This window comes from Anastrepha obliqua, chromosome 4 (genome assembly GCF_027943255.1).
Source record: "Anastrepha obliqua isolate idAnaObli1 chromosome 4, idAnaObli1_1.0, whole genome shotgun sequence".
Taxonomy (NCBI): domain Eukaryota; kingdom Metazoa; phylum Arthropoda; class Insecta; order Diptera; family Tephritidae; genus Anastrepha; species Anastrepha obliqua.
In genome coordinates, this window is record NC_072895.1 from 48,176,481 (window position 1) to 48,191,882 (window position 15,402).

The following is a 15,402-nucleotide window of genomic DNA, read 5'->3' on the forward strand; positions in this document are numbered from 1 at the left end:
TTCGAAAAGCTGTAGTGTGTTTCTTTGTTTAAAATGGCTGCCGGCTTATGTAATTCTCGGCAGATTTCTTTCAAATTTAAGTAATTTGCTCCAATCCCTGTAGAAGGATTATTAATTTGTTGGACGCTTGTAGTGAAGTGTTATAAATTGCTCAATCATGGAAATCGAGTGAAACAGGAATAAGGTCGGCAAATTTTATTCTATGGCTTTTTATTCTATGACTTTGTATATTTATTGCATTATTAGTAGTGAATTAGTTTCGACCTTGGCAAAAAGCTTGATAGCCATTTTTATCGCCATCACTATGCGCACGCATTCCATGTACACATACATACTTGCCTGACCTGCGGTGTTCACCCGCAGTGATGACACACATTATGACGCCGTACTGCACTCTCCTTCCTATGAGGACCTGTTGTTTTCGTATTTCACTGGAGCCTGTGTGACGGCGATTTCCATCCAACAATATGAACGCAGCGACACAATCCGCGCCACTAAAGTGTTTCTCAATCCATATGCAATACGGTAATCCAGGCCAATACACCTACTCGTGTACATACATACACATCTTGGTCAACAACTTCATACTAAGTACTTACGTACGCACATGCACCCCGATATACATACATAAATGTTCAAATTCTGTTGTGCTTAGCTTACCAATGAGTCAGTTAACTAGTTTCACTTACCAACTTCATTCATCGCTTTTCCTCTTTTGAATCTGAAATTTACAATGTAATTTTTATGGAAATTCTTTACTCTACTCGGTGTACTAAATGTAGGTATGAGCGTAGGCACGTATGTATGTATGTGCGAGTATACTTATGTATGTATGTATGCGTGACGCCGGCTTGTCCAACTTAATTGGCGCCTTGGCGAGTAATGCTTTCAACTAATACTCGTACTCGTATTTCTATTGTTGTCATCCCGCTCAATGCTCCTCGCACACGTAGTAATAAAGTATTGGGTGAAGTAAAAAGTTTCCAACACTTTTCCCTTTCGTAATCTTTAATTCTAGGCAATATAATAAGTGTTCAGATGTCGGACATTGGTATTTGGTGAGAAAAATGAGTTTTTCGTCTATTGAGTTTCATAAATCGAATATCCAGGGTTTCACTACGCAACAGCATTCACTCGAAATCTTTGAGTAAAGAAGTGTGGTGGCATGGCATGTCCTTTGTTTTTCACAATACCTAAAACCATAACAGTGGCTGAAAACTTCGTGTGCATGACAAAAGAAACCTTGGATCCAAAAGGAAAGGATTGATATTATATAGCCAACTGCCATTTCTACGCTTGATGGTATTGGTAAAAATTATTTTCGTCAGTAAAAAACACACACAACTCAGACGTTTCAGGGTGTTTAATTTTGTTTAGAAAGCGTTTTGATCGGATAACTTGCTGTTTTTCTGTTTGCTCCGACATAAACTGTTTTCTGCGCATAACGTAGGACTTTTACTGGAGATCTTCATGGAAACTCAGAAACATTAAGCTCCCTCACAAGGACTTTTATTGAGTTTTAAGGGCCCTCGTCTATGATCACTTGCACTTGTTGAAGAATTATGCAGATCGGACTATAATATTTCGAAATGTTCCTCGTGCTTTTTCGTTTTGCAACAGATTTTGAATCTTATGAACGAATATACGGACGCACTTAAAATAATGAAAGATTTCTAAATTGGTGTGGTTCGCACTTATAGCGGCGATAACTGCATGTCTCTTCATTTCATGAGTTAAGTTGTAGTCGTCCATGTCTTATCTGAAAACAAGCAAAAATCAAAATAATGGTTTCGGGAAGTTATAGCCACATAGTATATGCATGCCTCCAACTTTCGTGGGCTATTATGTACTGAGTTTTGTTGAGATATCCGCCGTAGCCGAATGGGTTGGTGCCTGACTACCATTCGGAAGTGCCTACGTTCGAATCCCCGTGCATGAAACATCAAAAATATAGAAAAAGTTTTTTTTAATAGCGGTCGCCCCTTGGAAGACAATGACAAACCTCTGAGAGTATTTCTGCCTCATAAAAAATAACTGCCGTTCGGAGTCGGCTTAGAACTGTAGGTCGTCCCCCCATTTGTGGAACAACATCAAGACGCGCACAGCAAATAAGAGGAGGAGTTCGGCCAAACACCCAAAGAGGGTATATATATATATATATATAATCTAGCAGTAGGAATCGTTGGAGTCACCGCTTTACTATTGGTTTCGACACTTTACTGGGTGTGTGGAGAGCACACATGTTTTTGACATCCGGCTCCTCCTATTCACTTTGCTCGTAGTGAAATTGAAGAATGTAACGAGTTCTCTCTTTTTATGTACCATTATTTTGGAACGCCGTAACACACAACTGGCTTTACCAAAAGTAGGAGAATCGCATTATTTTTTTTAGGTGTAGTGTCACCAAATAGCCGTATACTCACTGTTCATGAGATATGCAACGTACACATCGCGAAATATGGTAAACTAAAACCTTTAGCGGAAAATATTGAGAGCTTTTTACCTCACCTAATATCTCTGTTCCGACCTAATATGTTTGCGAGAGTGCGAGTCTTTCCACATCGATGTTCCCACTAGTGATGACTGCTCACAGTTTAGTTTGCTATGGCTGAGGCTGAGAGTATTGGCTATAAGTTACGTACTCGTTTCTCTAATACATCATAACGATATAATATTTATGTATGGCTATCGTGGGACGAGAAAAGGCAAAGATATATACATAAATAATTATGAAATGTTTTGCTCAGATATATGTTTGTATGTAGTTTTTTTATGTTTTTTTTGATTTTATGCACTTAACAACAAAATGAAAAGTATACATATATTCATGAGCAATAAATTTTGCATACATTTACGCTGTATAAAATTACCGGTGGAACTGCTAGTATACACTCCCAAAGAGCATCTCGTCGGATGCTGTCATCGTTTATTATTAACAGTTTGTAAAGTAGGAGACATTCGGTCACGAACTTTATTCCATCAGTGTATGTCACCAGTTGTAAACAACATTTTCCTGAAAAAAGTGGTAACTGCGTGATTCCGAGCAATCTTTTGAGCAGCAGTACATAGAGTATTGGCCTGTTCGAAATATTGTATTAAATGGTTTTAAAATCCATACAAGAATAATGTTTGTTGACACTTCCATCGTGAGCACTTTTCAATAATTTGTGTAAGTCGAACCAATTGGATTCTTTATTGAAATACTTTATATTAAAGTAAATACTTGCACTTGGCGGCCGCCGTAGCCGAATGGGTTGGTGCGTGATTACCATTCGGAATTCACAGAGAGAACGTAGGTTCGGTTCCGGTGAAACAGCAAAATTAAGAAACAGATTTTTCTAATAGTGGTCACCCTCGGCAGGCAATGGCAAACCTCCGAGTGTTTTCTGCCATGAAAAAGCTCCTCATAAAAAATATCTGCCGTTCGCAGTCGGCTTGAAATTGTAGGTCCCTCCATTTGTGGAACAACAACAAGACGCACACCACAAATAGGAGGAGGAGCTCGGCCAATATAATTGGCGCGTACACCCTTTTTGGGTGTTTGGCCGAGCTCCTCCTCCTATTTGTGGTGTGCGTCTTGTTGTTGTTCCACAAATGGAGGGACCTACAATTTCAAGCCGACTGCGAAGGGCAGATATTTTTTATGAGGAGCTTTTTCATGGCAGAAAACACTCGGAGGTTTTGCCATTGCCTATATATATATATATATATATAAATACTTTCCCTACCCACTATTAATTCGTACCCCTACGATTTCTACTCATACATATATGTATGTATTTATACCCCGTTCAAAAATTATAAACTCATTACTATTTTTTTACTTCGTACTGCAACAAAAACGATTGAAGGTAAAGTTTCTAACTTCGTTCAAAATTTTCAAAATTTCACAGAAATTTTACAGAATTTCACAAAATTACATAAAACTTTTCAACCAGAATTTTCAACACTTTTCCGGGTATGCAGTTTTATAATCCATTGAATTTTACAATAGTATACAGTATAAGTTGAAAGTGACTAGAAAATACCACTGATTACAATTACTTTTCGCTGAGGTGTCACACTTTTTCTTCCAAACAAAGTACTTACATGCAGTAATTTTTTCAAATAGAGGAAAAAACTCAGCATCATCAACTGAAGAAGCTAAAAAGAAATAGTTTTAGAAAAAAATGTACCCGCTAGGCAGCGCTGTGCTCGATATATACCGAAAATTCGTAAATGTGGTCCGATTTGGCTCATACTCGGATACATTTTAACTACTTAAACAAACATTTTCTTGGATGAACTGGAGCCTCTTGTTGAATTTCTAGTGGAGATATTTCCAAAAATGGTTTTCGTGGTTCAATTTGTGTCATATTTGGTGACAATATTAATTTCCTAAAAATAAATATGTTTGAAAACATTTTATCCGAAGCTATTTGGTCCTCACTACAACTCATTATATTCGATTTATCAAAGCTCAGAGGTCTACTATGTAATGCAATGCAAATAGTAATTGCGTTACGAAACGAAAATTGTAGTACAAAAACAATTTGTTTGTCTGTATTCGCTAAAAACGTTGACAATGTAATTAAGTTCCTTTTAGTTAAGTTTCCTTCGTGTTTTTCAAAATTGACAAAATCAAAAAATGCGTGTCGATCTTAGTGGCAAAAAGTGTAGAGAAGTCAACGTGGTGTAGACGTCCACAAATTGTCATCGGAATCGAGGGTTTTTTTGACACTCATCTTATTTACATTCTCGCATTTTTATGCAAGTGCACCAATATTCAAGTGAATGACCAACGAAAATTACTTACTTAAACGTGAAAAACCTGCAAGGAAAACCGCAAAAAAAAGTCATCGTGCAAATGCAGGAATTCTTCAAAAGATAATGCGCAAAAAACCCTGGGTGAAAGGTCTTCGTGAAAATCGGCTTTTTTTCTATTATAACAAAGAAACTTTTTTTTCATAACTTTCTTTTCTTTTCCCAATTATTTAAAAACATTTTTTTCCTAAATAAAATTAGTTTTTTGTTCATAATTTTTTTTTTCCTGAACAAAATATTTTTTCTAAATTTTATTTTTTTCTTCTTTATCGCACACTGTTCACCAAGAAACATTTTATCCCTCTATCGAGCCTACAAACTAAATATTTTCAGATTAAGAAAATATGGGTCAAATTGACCCTCACGTGTAAGAAATATTGGATTAAAAGGTTTCCACAGCTCCAGATCTTTCTCTTTCATAATTCCTTTAGTGCACTTTCGTACGTTTTTGTAAATTTTTTTCGTAAAGTTACTAAGAACACAAAATTCGGCGAAAATACAATATAATAATTCAAATTCCGATTTGTGGAGCATTCAGTTAAACATTTACTTTAAATAGCCCCTTTTAATATAAATTTTGGAGACATTCAATTGAGTTCCAATACAATAGAACTTGATCTTTCAGTTTTGAAATGTTCGTTTATAATAGACATAATTTAAAAAATGTTACACAAATAGTCAGTAAGAGTATTTGTTTCTTGTTAACTTATGAAATAAAATAGTTTTTTTTTAATAATATATTATATGTAGATAATTTTATTCTAAAAATTCTTCTTTCACTTTCAGCTGCTCGCCTTGGTACTCATAGCATTCGGAATTTATCTGCTAAGTTCCTATGATGTGAATGAAATTGGTGCTATGGCCGCCTATGCTTACATAGGACTAGGCGTAGCCACGGTGGTTATATTCCTATTGGGACTTTTGGGCGCAATACGCGAAAGCGTTTGCTGTACAGTAACGGTAAGTAAAACGGCAAACAAAAAATGAATATAGTTTATAGTACGCATTGAAGACTAAATTTTAAGAAAATATTTATAATATGAGTACTTGAACCCTGTATGTGATACTTCTATATTGGCAGTCACCTATCTTTTCAATGTGTTTTGCTTCAGCATTGAGAAAGAATTCAAATGTGCATTCTGCGCATGCACTAGCATGTTCATTTCAGTATGCATCAGCACCGAATCAAAGATGAAATCTCATATTCGTTAACCCCTGCCGTCTTCGCTTACCACTCATGTCTGAATTCATGACCTTATAATTCACATGTGCGATGAAAATGCACTGATCGCTAGCTCTTGTACTGCAGGGTGAATATACATACAAGATGGCGCAAAAGCAATAACCGCATCGGAAGATTTATAATTTTTGAAAAGGCCGTTTCGTTACTGCGAGTAGCTCAGAGCAACAAAAATTTTAGGTAACCTCTGTAATTGGAGTAGTAGTAAAGAACTTGAAATCTGTCAGATAATTGAAACTCTTGGAAATAACGACACTGAAAAAAACCTAAAGATAAGCTTAGTTTTTACAAATACATAATGCACATGTTACCTGCCCCAAATATATAAAAATGGAAAAAGGTTCAAAGCCACTGAATTATCGGCGAACGCAGCCATAACAGTAAAAATTTAGATTTGCGCTGTCTGCTATGTTCATGTTTTATTATATCTTGTACTCTTTTCTATGAAAAGAAAATTTCGCAATATGTATTTTGCCTTCATTTTGCCAGCACCTGTAAGATACGGCAACTCGTAAGCTGTGGGCGAGAGAGCTAGGGGAAAGGGGAAGCGTACCGAGTCGCCTGTTTTCAACGTTGTTGTTCACTGTGGACTACAAACAAAAATAAAGTTGCGCCAAAAATGTTTCACTTTATGAACGCGGACTTATGGTATTATTGCTCTGCGCATTTGCCGCCTACCCTTATCTACCGTTAAGGCAAAGTGTATAGTGAAAAGATTTTTAGAGGTGTACTATTTAACAAACCGGTATTGGGCTCTGCGTGAATTTGACAGAATCAGATGATTGGCTGACGTCACTTGGGATGTGCTTACAAAAAACTGAAATTGTGTTGATGATATACAAAAAAAATCAACCAATGACACTTCGTTACAACGACTGATTGAACAAGTGTGTGAATACATGTGAAATGATCGTGCAGAATTCCGTTGCCGAACCTCCCAACGTGACGTGGCAGCCGTGGTTCCCCTCATATTTTTCTTTTTCACCATACTTAAAGAGCAAATCTTGTTAATCTACATGGTGAAATGATTTTTAAAGGTGTACTATGTAGGCTCTGAGCGATGTGATGAGCTCTTAACAGATGTACTGAAGTTACTTGGGATGTGTTTCACCAAATTTAGCTTGTGGTACTGATAAAAATCAACACAGCTAATGCTCATGCCATGTAACTTTTTCGGAAATTTTGGATATGAAGCGTGTGGAGGTGAAGTTCGTTCCAAAATTGTTAATTTTTCACCAAAAACAAACTTCACATGAGCATCGCTCTGGAATTGTTGAATGATGTCAACGATGATCCAGATTTGCTTAAAAGGATCATAATTGACATCGAATCCAAAGTCCAATCATCCCAATGGAAGATTCTAGGAGAGCCGATACCAAAAACAGCACGCCAAGTTCGATCAAATGTCAAGGTTTTGCTCACTGTTTTCTTCGCTTATCATGGTGTAGTGCATTAGGAGTTCTTACCACAAGGTCGTACTGTAAATAAAGAGTGTTACCTTGAATTATGCGCCGTTTGCGTGAAGCGATATGAAGAAAAGGCCCAGAATTGTTGAAAAAATATTCATGGCTTTTAGATCATGATAATGAACCTGGTTACTCATCTTTGCTTGCGAGAGATTATGTGGCCACAAACAACGCCGTTAGCTTGCCTCAGCCATCGTTTTCACCAGATTGTGACCCCTGCAACTTTTTTCTGTTCCTAAGATTGAAGAGACCCTTGAAAGGACGGCGTTTTGCAACGATTGAGGAGATAAAAACCGAATCGCTGAGAGAGCTCAAGGATGTACCAAAAAGTGCATATCTGAACTGCTTGGAGGATTGTAAAAAACGCTGGCATAAGTGTATTAAATCTCGGTGAAAGCAAAATTAATAAAAAACATTTTTCTAATAGCGGTCGCCCCTCGGCAGACAATGGCAAACCTCCGAGTGTATTTCTGCCATGAAAAAGCTCCTCATAAAAATATCTGCCGTTCGGAGTCGGCTTGAAACTATAGGTCCCTCCATTTGTGGAACAACATCAAGACGCACACCACAAATTGGAGGACGAGCTCGGCCAAACACCTAACAGAAGTATATGCGCCTTTTTTTTATATAAAATAGGAACTGATGAATAAATAAACATTTTTTGAAAAAAAATGAAATTTCACCTTATTTTTTTAACATACCTCGCATTTTTTGAAAAAATTACTTTTGTATTTCCTAATACAAAATACAAATAAATGATAAATTTGGTTAAAACAGAGCACCACTCAATAATTTTTAGCAAATAAACAGTACTCCAATTGGTTGATACATTTTTGATTTGTTGCAAGTGCGAAATAAATTTTATGATTTTTTAACACATTTTGGTTTATAGAGAGGCACCTCTTTTTTTAAGTTTATACAATTTATGTCGTAAAAAACCTTCCAGGAGAAATTAGCTTCGAAGTACAAAAGACCCGCAGCAAATCGAAGCAGTCTGTGCATAATTATTAAAGTACATATCCATCCAGTGGAGGTGATGAGTGTGCAAGGAAAGGCTCTGAGCTTGACCTTCAGCGAGTGGTAGAGGACATAAGCATTCATCTAAACGAACTTGACTGGAGCGTAATCGCGGAAGCCAATAGAAGTTGGTCTCTGATTACTAATGGCAGGGTCTCCAAGGCGCTTGGGCCTAAACCGAATCTTAAAATAACAATAAGTCTGCTTGTCAATTACCAGCGTCCTCACAGGTGTTATAACGGGTCACTGCGCTACCGGCACCCTAGCCAGTAGAATGGGTGTACCTCGCAATGACTTCTGCAGGAGCTGTGGAGATGAAGAAGTAATTGAGTCGGTGCAACACCTCCTTTATGAATATCCTGCACTTCAGAGAAGCCATGCCAAATATCTTAGCAAATATTTCTTTGAAGAGCAGTGAAACTTGCAAAATGCCTCACTGGAGGGACTAGCTACCTTCTTAAAAAGATTTAAGTGGCTTAAGCAACTTAGTTAGCCACCGACTGTCTAGTCTTTATAATTTGGTACTTCATTTTATACGATGTAAAGATATCCATACGGTAATGTATGTTGATTTCATTTGCGGATACTGCCAATAAAGAAGTATTACATACATGATGTGAATGTATGGGTTTTTGATTAAAAAGTTATTACTTATCTAAAAATTTATATGCAATATATAGTACATGAATTTATTTTAAAGTACATATAAGTACAAATGTATGCAATATTCTGTCATATTCGCAGTTCATCACATTGCTTTGGATCGTGATTATAGCACAAATTGCAGTCGCTTTTCTTTTGCTGAAAGGTGAAGGTACAGTTGCTTCACACCTGTCAAATACCGTTGATAAAGCTTGGGATGAAGAGCTTACAAGTCCTGGCGCAATGTCTTTGTACGAGACCTGGGTAAGTGTGGATAGCTGATACCCGTAATTTCCTAAATATAAATCTTTTATGTGTTGCATTTTTCACATCAATAATTTTTGCTTCCTTTTGGTTTTCTTTTTTTTCCAGTTTGATTGCTGTGGACGTGCCAGCCCACACGATTACATCGTCAATGACCGTTTACCGCCTGCAACCTGTTTCAGAAATAACGATACTACGAAAAGCGAGAATCTAATTGCCAACGGCTGTCGTATAGAGTTTGAGAACTACTGGCTAAATTTATTGCGCATCTTCAATATAATTGCCTGTGTGATGATTGGCTTAGAGGTCGGTGAAATCACATACTTACTTCTCGAAAGGTTTTCATTTATAATAATTTATTTTCATTTTACAGCTAATTGGCAGCGTGGTTTCTTGCTGTCTCTGCAATAGCATACGTAACGATCACAGGCGATCCCTTTACTGAATGAATTTGCGTATAATGAAGTTGCTCATGAGAAAACAAAAGGACATTCTAATTTTTCTTTTTTGATCAAAAGAGAAAACAAAACAACAATAATGATAAGAATACGAGGGCTGCTATTTATACTTCTGATCTGGGGCACTTCTAGTGTTGCCAGGTGCCATCTGACGTTTCCAATGAAAAATTTGACATTTATCATTTTATCATTAGTGCGCCCAGACTTTTTTGATGTGCGAGCCATATTAGTGTTATTTACAGTGGCTTTATGAATTCCGAAAATTTTGAAGTGGTTAGCCCTCGTCTTGCGATAAACTGAAATATACGGCGGCTTGGCAACATCCTTTAGCACCATACAAAATTGGAAAATAAAATTTCTTGTCGCCACTGTTCACTCACCAAGGAATTACGGGAAGGTCGTCCAAAGTCAAATCCAAAACGCCCTGAACACGTCACTATTCCAAGATATTTGGAAATTAGTTGAAACGAAAGGCAGTTGAAAATAGTTTTGAACCACCAATACTCATTTTGCCATTGTTAGGCCAGAAATATAATATAAATAGCAGCTCTCGTAATAATAATAATAATAATAATAATAGCTATAAAAAATAATACCGTGGTATATGCGGGAAGGGGGAGGAGAGTGAGAGATAAAAATAATAAAATCGACTAAAGATGTGATGTATGTAAGTATGTATGTATATCTATAAATAAGTATAGAATAATTCGGTATAAAATTACCATTTTCAATTAAATTTGTTCAATGAAAACTTGGAAAAAAATTTCGTTTGACAATTAAGAGGCGTTCAATCTGAGTAAATATTGTAGTTTATTAGCTTACAGCTTTTGGTTTGCTAAAATATACATATACATCTATTAATATGGGTCGATTTGTATGGAGCTTTATTTTTAGAAATTGTTTTTCTCAGAATCGGATTCTAAATGAAATGATAAGAAAAAAGTCATTAGAGCCTAGCTCCTATAAAATCAGTTTCGAGCCCCCAAATTTTAAAATATTAAAACTGTTATATAAATAAAATAGTGATATCGTCAATTAATTAGAATTATTTTTTTTTTTATAAAAATATATAGTTCATTCTATAATAAAGGCTATATGAATCCAAGTTTCAAACTTTGTACAAGATTTATAAAAAGTCGTCACATTTTCATTAAATATTCAAGAATTTGAATCAGGATAGAAAAAAACGTGTCACTCAGTTTTGTGGCCTACATAGATTCAAATATTTTAGTATAATAAAAATCAAGTTTGAAGTAGGTCAAAATTCTCAACGATTTTTGTTATTTTCTCCTCTTGGCTGTATTGCGTATTTTCTCCATACAAGAAACACATTTTATGGATTGGTTATATAGAGAATTGAGTTGAGAATTTTGGTCACCAATATTGATATAAAAATTAGGACGTTCTTGGTGAAAAACAAAAATATTCCCGTCTCAAAATAAATGTGATGAAATAGCTACTCATAAACAGTGTCTCTATTTGCAGGTTATCTAACCAAAAACTGTAGAAAGAGCTCGTCCGAATACCCTAGCAAAGCATGTAATGGCTCGCAAGTGCGATCAGATAGAAGCTACCAAATTAAAGCTCACAGTGCCTTTGAGCTGATATACGCGTGTATCGTTTTGTTGAGGAATACAATTCATACTACTAGCTGAAATTTCATTTTAAGAAGCTACGAAATATCCAAAAATTGTCTGAATTACCTACCTACTGAATTCACCTACAAAGTCTCGTGCTTATTTCAATCTCTATACTTGAGGAGCATTCATTTATTTAAATGCGTCAAATTAAATACTCGGCTGCGGCTACTGAATAGTTTAATAAATTCGATTTGTCATAGAAGTGCCAAAACTTGTTTCATTTTGTTTTTGTTAAACATTGTTGCTGGAATGCACAATTTTATTTTATTTAAAGCAAATTTTTCGTAATCGAAAAACAAGGCAAGACTGATTGGCCCTCTAATGCATAATCCGCCTCAGGGCACTCGTTTCTGAAGTCAATTAATTTAATGGTATTACTATTTTTTATTTAAAATACTTAGCAACCATCAATTATATTAAAACTAACTATTGTGGACTGATTAGCTACGCTACAAAATTGCATTGTTTTTGCCAGTAGAGTTTGAGAGGTCATCAAAAATTCAAGAAAAATTACTATGTGAATTGTTTATCTTTTTTACGAAAATCAAAACATATATTTTTAAAAGTCGCATTGAATAAATATTGCTTTTATGGTTTCAATAAAACTGTAAATTTTGATCATTTAATGTGAGTTAATATGACAATAGTAACTATATTAAGTGGGTTAGCAACTCAATCATCTTTCCGATTACCTCAACTGAGGTCTAAGCTGTGATTGACACTTAACGAAAATTCGTGTTAAATTCGTGTTTTAGAGCACACAAAAAAAATATAGACTCTTATTTGTAGTGGTATATTAGTTTGTGTATTAGAGGGTTAAAGTTTATTATATACGAAGAAATCAGAGCTCAAAATTAACAAATTTGAAGATCCAAAATTAAATTATTTTTCTAAGAAATTTAAAGTAAATGAAAAAAATTTTGAAATTAAAAAAAAAAAATATTAAAAATTAAGTTATAAAATATTATGAAATATTGCTAATTACAATTTTTTTTCTGAAAATATGAAAAATAAATATTTTTTACTTAATTATGAACTCAAAATTAACAAATTTGAGAATCCATAATAAAATTATTTTTCCAAAAAACTTAAATCGAATGGAAAAAAGTGTAAAAAATAAAAGTAAATATCTTTTTTACTAAATTATTAGAGCTCAAAATAAGGAAAATGTGAAAATTAAGTATGAACTTGTTTTTCTAAGAACCTTAAAAAAAAATGAAAAAAATTGAAACAAAATTAAAAGCTTTAAATTAAATTTACAGCCTAGGTTATGAAATATTTTTTCTACAAATATGAAATATAAATATTTTTTTAAATCAATAAACAATTTGGAGAAAAAAAATTCTAATTAGCAATACTTTAAATTCAGGATGTACTGGTAAATATTGTTCAATGGCTTTTATTCTTTTATTTCATTAAAAAAAATTATCAAAAATTGTCAGAAGTCCACAAGAATATTCAAAATATTTAGTTTGGCGTTCGAAAAGCGGTTTCGGTGGAAATTTATAATTTACCAGCCTAAGAGATGAAATGTCGGCAAAACTGTTTTATACTTTTATGTAAAATATATATACATACATACACACATACATACTTATTCATGTTTTACGGATGTCCTTTGGTTGGATTTTTTCATGCAAGCTTTGAAAATGTATTAAAAAAGTAGTTGTATTAATATTAGACTTTTGATTAAATAAGAATTTTAAAGGATTGACAACATAGAGTAACTAATAAAGTGCGTTTCGTATCTACATATATTGAATGTTCGAATTTTTTGTTATGTGGAAGCAAACACGCAACACTGTCCGCAAAAAAAAAGAACAAAAAATCAAAAATCAACGCATTTTTCGAGTCACTTCATACTTGCACTTTATTTTACTAAATTTAATGGGCTCTAAAATTGCATACTCGACACTTTTCTTAATACCTTAATTATTATTATGAGGGGATTCTAATTGGAAAGTTTGAAATTTTGAAATTTTAAATATACTTTTTTAATTTTACACGAAGTTAAGGTATTAATAATTAATATGGGTTTTGTATTGGAATGAGCTGTGTTTTCGTAAAAAAATGATTGAAATTAAATAAGAAAAAAGTAAATTGCCTATAAACTCCTATGCTATATTTACAGTTATGAAACGCGCTTTATAACAGTTACCAAAAAAAAAAGGATAAAAACTCTATCTTTAACCATTAAATAAGCTTTATTTGAAGTACGCGTTGGCAGCTTTTGTTTAGATACTTGCATACTTGTATATTTATACGCGTATATGTGCGTATGTACCCTAACTTTATATGTAGTATTTAATCAGTTTAAAAACTTAAAAAAAAAAAATTAACTCAAGCCAAAAAACAACTCTTTTTTGTGGTCTATTACTGCTACATACATTTACAAATACAAATAAATGCATTTCTATATACGTATATGTCCAATGAACAAAACAGTTTATGTTAATTTTACAGTAAAATTTTTATATATGTACATAAGTGTTTATTGTTATTGCATTCACATAAATATTACAAAAAATTCCTAACTTGCGCTGACAACATTTCCTAGTTCTACTCCATAGCGGGTACTTTGGAAAAACCGAACAAAAAATTTTTGTATTAAAATGTTTTTGATACTTTTATAAAAAATTTATGCTTATAGAAATTAAAAAAAGCTTTAATAATCATTGGTTATTACCAAAAGAAATGCCTACAAAGCTAAGAAAATGAGATTTTTCGGAGCTTACAAAATATGTTAAAAGCGATATTTTAGAGGAAAAAAGATTTTTGTTTGATTTTTTTGTTGCTAAGAGAAAACTCCTTTCAGAAATCCTTGGGTAAATACAAAAAAATATTAATCGTGCAAACATATGTACACACACACATTTAGGATTTAACTCGTATGAACTAAAATTATTTATTTGAATTAGAAGTGCTATTTTTATTAAGCATAAAATGTAAATGACCTAAATTTGTATTGTAAATTTATATGGAAGAATGTCATAACTCAAAATTAAAAAAATAAAACAAAATGGAGAGAAACGGTTTCAAAGCTTTTTACCGAAGTTTAGACATATTTTCACCTTATGTTATATGAGTACTGTTAATAGATATTTTCGTGAATATTTTAAACTGCATACCCAATATAAGAGCTGATGGTAATTTCTGCATACTTATCTAAAAAACTGTCTTTTTTTCTTTCTTTTTTTTTAATTGGGACGTTCTTCCAGTAAACGAGGTATACGTACATGAATTTTTGAATTTAAAAAGATTTAATTTGCATAAATATATTTAGAATTGTAGATGTATCGAAACGATTTGTTATTTAATAAATTATGTATGTCTGTATATTAGAAAATAAAACAAAAAGAACGAAACGATCGAAAAATTACATGTTCATAGTCATTTGAGAAATAAAGATAATATTAAATAACGAAACACATACAAACAAATGCCTTTTTATTCTCTACACTAGCCCAAAAAAACATCAAACGTTCCAATGACACTTAAATAGATAAATTTAAGGCGACCTTTTTTAAAGGTTACTGAAGTTTTTCGGGTGCACAATATTTTCTGGTTTCTTCGCTGGTGCTTACTCAACCAAATCAAAAGATCTCTCACTTCGTGAGTATGCCACATCTATGTGTGTAGTTAATTGATCAACTATCTATGAAGCTAATCTTCTTCGTACTTCTTCTTGCTGTTTTAATGATCATGAAAAATGGCAACCGTGCATTTTCTACCTTAAGTTAGGTTAGGTTGAAGCGGTTGTACACTGTAGGACTCACTTTGGCTCATAGCCTATTGTGATGCAGCATGGGGAACTTGTACTTATCTTTCCTAAAACCAGTGTGTGTTTTTCAAAAATTTTAGAAAATCTCTGA

General features: G+C 33.7%; 2 protein-coding genes across 3 annotated transcripts in view; both read left to right on the plus strand.

Moving 5' to 3' along the window:
- The window catches only part of LOC129243458 (protein late bloomer), a 43,368-nt gene extending 33,210 nt beyond the window's left edge, over positions 1 to 10,158 (plus strand). For both annotated transcript variants that reach the window (XM_054880496.1, XM_054880497.1), the window contains exons 3-6: positions 5,590 to 5,763; positions 9,271 to 9,432; positions 9,541 to 9,738; positions 9,806 to 10,158. In XM_054880496.1, coding sequence (XP_054736471.1) covers positions 5,590 to 5,763; positions 9,271 to 9,432; positions 9,541 to 9,738; positions 9,806 to 9,877 — 606 coding nt within the window. In that variant the 3' untranslated portion in view covers positions 9,878 to 10,158. The remainder of the gene's footprint in view (positions 1 to 5,589; positions 5,764 to 9,270; positions 9,433 to 9,540; positions 9,739 to 9,805) is intronic.
- LOC129243456 (tetraspanin-9) overlaps positions 6,156 to 15,402 on the plus strand; it is a 111,616-nt gene continuing 102,369 nt past the window's right edge. The window contains exon 1 of the mRNA XM_054880495.1: positions 6,156 to 6,165. The gene's annotated coding sequence lies outside the window, so the exon portion shown is untranslated. The remainder of the gene's footprint in view (positions 6,166 to 15,402) is intronic.